The 6647-nt window shown below is 45.8% G+C and overlaps 1 protein-coding gene across 1 annotated transcript in view; it reads right to left on the reverse strand.

Annotated features, from left to right (window-relative positions):
- WDR59 (WD repeat domain 59) overlaps nt 1–6647 on the reverse strand; it is a 78773-nt gene extending 72126 nt beyond the window's left edge. The window contains exons 1-2 of the mRNA XM_079800711.1: nt 6520–6647; nt 918–967 (exon numbers count right to left, since the gene is read on the reverse strand). Of these exons, the coding sequence (XP_079656837.1) occupies nt 918–967; nt 6520–6573 (104 nt within the window). The 5' untranslated portion in view covers nt 6574–6647. The remainder of the gene's footprint in view (nt 1–917; nt 968–6519) is intronic.

Genomic DNA, 6647 nt, shown 5'->3' on the forward strand with positions numbered 1-6647 from the left:
AGCCGGGGCTGCCAGGCAAGCTGGGACCCGGGTGCCTGCTGGCAGCCGGAGGGAAGCCTGGGTCCTGGGTGCCTGCCGGCGGCCGGAGGGAAGCCTGGGTCCTGGGTGCCAGAGGGAAGCTGGTGCCGGCAGCCAGGGGAAGGCCTGCTCTTACACAAATTTCATGCATTGGGCCTCTAGTATATCTATAAGAAAGGCAGCTCTTATCTGGGAAAAATTTAACTCTAGCTTTGGAGGAAAGAGAAAGATCAAGTTTAGCTCATGGAAGACAATTGGGCTAGCTGGTTTGGCTCAGTGGATAGAGCATTGGCCTGCAAACTGAAGGGTCCCGGGTTTAATTCCATTCAAGGGCACATGCCCAGGTTGCAGGCTCAATCCCCAGTGTGGGGGGTGCAGGAGGCAGCCAATCAATGAATCTCTCCTCATTGATGTTTCTATCTCTCTCTCTCCTTCTCCCTTCTTCTCTGAAATCAATTTAAAAAAAAATTTTTGTGCCAGAAGATAGTATAGAAATAAGGTAGTTCAATTTATTCATGATGAAATCCAATTCTTTCATGAGAAAACAGTCCAGGGAGGCAACTGAAATGCCATAATTAATGGCACTGCCAAACGAGAACCAGGACCTGTTAAACTATACCAGTTGGCATCCTTCTGAAGAGTACATGCAGTAAACGGAGAACTGCAATTCCAAGACCAGTCACTAAAATTTCAAAGGAATTTTATTGCTTACCTTTTAGAGCAGAGACACAAATAACTGCAAATCATCTCTACCAGTACCCCTGAGGTCAATAGGATAGCGGAACTAAACCCTATGATCGTAACCCTTAAATATAAGAGTATTTTCTAATTTCCCAGAAACCTCTTAATTTTCCATCTGTTCCCAGAAGTCATGGCAGACAAACAGCAAGCTCACTCACCCAGAAAGCACTGCATGCTGCCCGAGACAGTCCACAGACATTGCCGTTGCCTGTGAGAGAGAAAACAGACTTAGTTCTGCTAGCAAAGCCAGCTCAGGTTGGAGAAGACAGGCAGGTAGTCAGTCACCGTGGGTTCTTCCTCTTCCCATGGCTAAGGCATTCCCCAGGTTTTATCCCTTTCTAGTTCTTATCCAAATCTCACATTCACCTTCCACAATAGGGCAGTTGCTGTCTGTTCCTTCAACACCAGGACTACTCACAACCAATACTGGCACGTGTTATAAATTGAGGAGACAGAAGTCCTAGAGCCCTTGGAGAATCTGACTAACTTGGAGCAAAGAGAGCTAGCTACTCAGAGCAAAACCTGACCTGGGACATCATCATCATCATCATCATCATCATCACCACACACACACACACACACACACACACACACTACCCATGCCTTTGCAAAGGGCACAGACTCCTCCTCCAAGCTGAATGGCAATGGTAATATTCAAACACCAGCCGTACTGAGTCCACAGTCATACTCTTGTTGAGATACCCAGGTTCGATTTCTAGTACCATTTTCACTAGAAATCTCCTTCCCAGGTCTCCCAATTCCTAGGAAGCATCATCTTTTCAGGATCCAATGTCTAATTCCCAAGAGACCACACCCAATCAAATGACTACATTTAGGCCAGATCGGTGTGGCTCAGTTGGTTGAGTGTCGTCCCACACACCAAGAGGTCACCTGTCTGATTCCTAGCCAGGGCACACGCCAGAGTCTTGAGCTCATCACTAGTAGGGGGCATACAGGAGGCAGCTGAATGATGTTTCTCTCATTGATGTTTCTATCACCCTCTCCCTTTCCCTCTAAAAAAATCAATAAAAACATTTTTTTAAAATGGCTGCATTCAGGCTAAAGCATGAGGCTGTTTTTAATCATGGCAGCTACAGCCCTAAATTCTCTTATTTGGACAGGTTCAACTCCTGCTGCATTTTCAGGGCATTATCTGAAACAGTTTGTGCTACTGTTTAGTTATTAAATGCTCTAAGTTACTCTAGAAACCATCAAGAAAGAGTCTGATGCTACACTCACAAATCACCAGAAATTCTCTTCCTCACTCTCACTGGTCTCATTAATGCGTTTCTCCCTCTCGAACACCCTCATGAAATATATCATAGGTAATATTGGGGACAAGAAGCCAGAGTGCTCTCACTGGAGGCTAAAAAGTGTTTATTATGCATCCTTCATTCCACTAGAGTCATGAGCAGAAAAAAAGCCCTACTGGAAAGGCAGGCAGTGAAATGAGATGTCATTTTCAGAACTCTACTGTGTAATTTATAGATTAAAGGCATGAAATAAAGATGGGGCCTCCAACCCTCTCCCTCTCCCCCTCCCTCCCTCCCTCTCTAAAAGTAGTCAACAACAACATATATATATATATATATATATATATATATATATATATATATATATATATATTTAAATCACTTTGAAGGGGGGGAAAAAAACACAACAAAAATCACTTGATATTTATCACAGCTTTAATCATAATTGCCAAAAACTGGAAAATACAAATTATGATCTATCTATACACTGGAATACTACTGGGCAATAAAAAGAGACTAAATAATAGGTTCAAAACATGAGTGAATCTTAAAAGCACTAGGTTAAGTGAAAGAAGCCATATTCAAAAGGTAACACACTGGCCCTGGCCAGTTTGGCTCAGTGGATAGAGCATGACCCCAGGACTGAAGGGTCCCGGGTTCGATTCCGGTCAAGGGCATGTACCTCAGTTGCAGGCTCCATTCCAGGCCCTGATTGGGGTGCATGCGGGAGGCAACCAATCGATGTTTCTCTCTCTCTCTGTCTTTTCCCCTCCCTTCCACTCTAAAAATCAATGGAAAAATATCCTCGGATGAGGATTAAAAAAAGGTAACACACTGTATGTTCCATTTGTTATAGATATCACATCAGCAAGCTACCAGACGATGGGAATAAGAAAAGGAGGCTGGCTACAAAGGGGCACGAGGGAGTTTTTTAGAGTAATAAAAATGTTCTATGTTTTAATTATAGTAGCTACAGGACTACAAACACTTGTCAAAAGTCATCAAATTGTACACATAGAGGGTAAACTTTATTATACATTAATTATACCTCAATAAACCTGGATTTTTAAAAGTCACTCTAGCTATTTGGAGGGTGTATTAGATGAGGGAAAAAAGCTGGGGTGCAAGGAGAGAAGTCCCAGAGTATGTCCAACTACTTCGGACATACTGAGTTTGAGCTATCTCACAGATGCTGAAGTCGAGCCATTCGGCAGAGTTGAGTTCTTTGAGTCCAAAGTTCCTATCATCATACAATAATCATATCCTGTAGTATTTTTTTAATTTATTTTTACTATTGAGTTAGAGACTTGTTAACACTCCACCACCTTACCTCACTTTGAGAGTGGAAACTATCCAATCTCCACTACACTTTCCAATACCATAGCCAATAGTCAAGTGGTTATTTAAATGGCAATTAATGAAAATTTAATTAAAAATACAGTATCTCAGTTACACTAGCCCCATTTCAGGTGTTCAATGGCTACATTTCCATCATCACTGGATGGTGTTGCCCTAGAAGATTTTATCTAAATTTTCTTACGGTGCTAACAACACTCACTGATTCCAGGGACCACTTCAGAGTAGTTGCCAAGTAGCACAGGTTCTTCACTATTAACTGGTGACAGTAACATCTCAAGGCACAAAGTGGATGATGCTTGTATAAGCTGTTAAAGAGCTTCACCTTTCCGGCTGGGGCTTTTCTTTTTAAATATATTTTATTGCTTTTTTACAGAGAGGAAGGGAGAGGGATAGAGAGTTAGAAACATCGATGAGAGAGAAACATCGATCAGCTGCCTCCTGCACACCCCCTACTGGGATGTGCCCGCAACCAAGGCACATGCCCTTGACCGGAATCGAACCTAGGACCCTTCAGTCCACAGTCTGATGCTCTATCCACTGAGCCAAACCGATCAGGGTACGACTGGGGTTTTTCACTGGAAAACCTAAAAGCTTTAATTTTTAATGATTTTTTTTTAAAAGAGGAGGGGTTTTTAAAAGTTTATTGTTTGGGCTTTCTTTTCCGAAAGACAATATTAAGAGTTTCAACTTTTTGTTTCTACATTAATGAAATAGCTCATGAAATGGGTCCCTATCGCTCCTAATTAGCACCAGATTCAACCACAAAACCATGCTAATTCATGCCAAGATGTACCCTTTCCACTGAATAGAAAAATCAGAAAGAACAGAAACTCCCACAAGGTAGTTAAATTACCCAATTTACTTTGTCTTCTTACTTTGACAATGGCTGTTTCGGATTAATTATCTGATACTACTTCATAGCATCCTAATATATGTGTCAGCACTCTCTCCCCGTAGGTCTCTTCAATTACATTTCTATAGAGAAGCTGGGGTGAGACTGCCTGGGTTTCTATGAGAATTAAAGGGTTCACAGATTAGCAGCTTCCAAATTAGCAGGTTCAGAAGTACCATACATGATTTTGCTCTTAGTCCCCAGTGAAAGCAATTAACAATATGGATAACAGGAATATGGGTTTTTTTCCACCCCGAGTCTGGCACATCCCTTGGGAGAGGAGACACCAGGCTGACAGTGGTAAGTGCTTCAGAATCCTTTCATTAGGATGCTGCTACTCAAATTCTCCATGGGAACTATGCATCAGAGAGTACCAAAGAGCAAATTGGTGGGTGGCTCCTTCAGAAATTGTCCTTATAGCAAAATGGGATGGGGTTTTAGAAAGAAGAAACCACATCATCCCTTGTTGTAATCCATTTTCCCTTCAGAATAAATCACCTGAGTATCAACACAGTGCCAGACACAGTGTGCACCTGGCCACAAGAGCTCAATAAATCCTTGTTGAATAAATGAGTGAATTGAAAGCCTGGCACACAAAAGGTATTCCAGAAATCTATATATATAAAACCCTATTATGCAAATAGACCGAACGGCGGAACAACCAAACAACCAAACAACCTGTCACTATGACATGCGCTGAACACCAGGGGGCATTCGCGGAACGTGGCAAGTGTCAGCAGCAGGCGGCAGAGCCGGAACATGGCAGGTGTCGGCCACGGCGGGATGGGGGAGCAGCAAAATTCTTTGCTCCCGTGCACCACGGTCCCGCCTGGCACTTGCACCTGCTGCTGGCACTGGCCCCAATCGCTCCGCGCCGTCAGCGGGTGCGAGCAGGGCCAGTGCCATCAGTGTGTTGGAATGACGATGGTGGGAGTGGGGCTGCCAGCAGACAGGGGACAGGGCCGTGGCAGAAGGGTCTGGACAGCAGTGTGGAGGATGGGCCGAGACCCACCCCTGTGCCCACCGCAGCCTCGCAGCCCACAGTTCCTTTCAAGGTGCATGAATTCATGTACTGGGCCCCTAGTACGTGAATAAAAAGAGTATCACCCAGACACTGTCCTTTGCCCACCACAGCCTCGCAGCCCACAGTTCAAGGTTCATGAATTCATGCACTGGGCCCCTAGTATGTGAATAAAAAGAGTATCACCCAGACACTGTCCTAGGTGCTAGGGGAGGGGTGGGTGGGTATGATATTTATTGAGGAACAACTGTATGATAGGCTCATACAGCATGCAGGGTAGTGTAATGAGGCCAAGAAGAGTTCCAGGGCCAGATGCCTGAGTTCAAATCCCAATTCAGCCACATAACGGGAGGCCTTAGTCACGCCACAGGGTCAGCCAAACCAGGATCAGCTTCCCCATTTGGAAAAAGGGGATAACATCGACTTATCATGTGTGGTTCTTTCCTGAATTAATGACAGCACAGCCTGGCATATGGAAGAAAGGAAACAGAAAAATCCCTAGTAAGGGCTAACGTTCTTTGAGGCTTACCTTGTGCCTCTCACTGTGTCACACATTCTAAATGTAAGACCTCCAAATTCTCATGCCAACCCTATTAGGTAGATATGATTCACACTTTCTCACAGGTGAGACAAACTAATGCGCAGAGGGTGAGGTCAGGCTAGGGACTGAGCAGGGTTCAACCCAGGCAGTATTTGCAACGCACACTCCTATTCACTCACTATACGGGATTTTCCACCAGCAACCACTGAAAAGCTTAGGCACTGAAATAGGCACTTTGCATTCCGGTGTTTTGTTTTGTTTTTTTAAATCAACTCTCCCCCCAAATCCTGTGAGGTGGGTTAAGTTCCATTGCTGAAGCTCAGAGTTCTGCGACTTGCCCAAAGTCACCAAGCGCGGCCCCCAGCCTCGAGGAGCAAACACCTACTAGTTCACCATCCTGGCCTTGGGAAGCCACCCCTCGTCACTCACTCGTGCGCAATCTCTGCGCTTCGGCGTCCCAAGAAGGCAGACCCCATTCCCCATACCCCCGTGAGTAACCCCAAAACCGTGTTCGTGCCTGCCCCAACCGCCCGCAGGCACCCTCAGGTCTAACAGCTCCCAGTCACCGCCTAGCTCATCTCCGCGACACCGGCGGGAGGAGCCGCCCCGCCAACCCCGAGACGGACCCGGCAGCGTGGGGGAGGGGAACCGGGAGAGCGCATGCCCAGAAGGCTCCACTTGGCCCCCGGCTCACCTGGGAGTCGCGGAACTCCACCACCACGTTCTCGCTGCTCCATCGTGCCGCCATCTCCCACCCGGGTCGTCCCGGCCCCAAAACCCGCGTTCCCAGATTCGGGGAGCCCCACGCAGCCCGCAAGTGAG

The sequence above is a fragment of the Cnephaeus nilssonii genome (genome assembly GCF_951640355.1).
Source record: "Cnephaeus nilssonii genome assembly, chromosome: 20".
NCBI lineage: Eukaryota > Metazoa > Chordata > Mammalia > Chiroptera > Vespertilionidae > Cnephaeus > Cnephaeus nilssonii.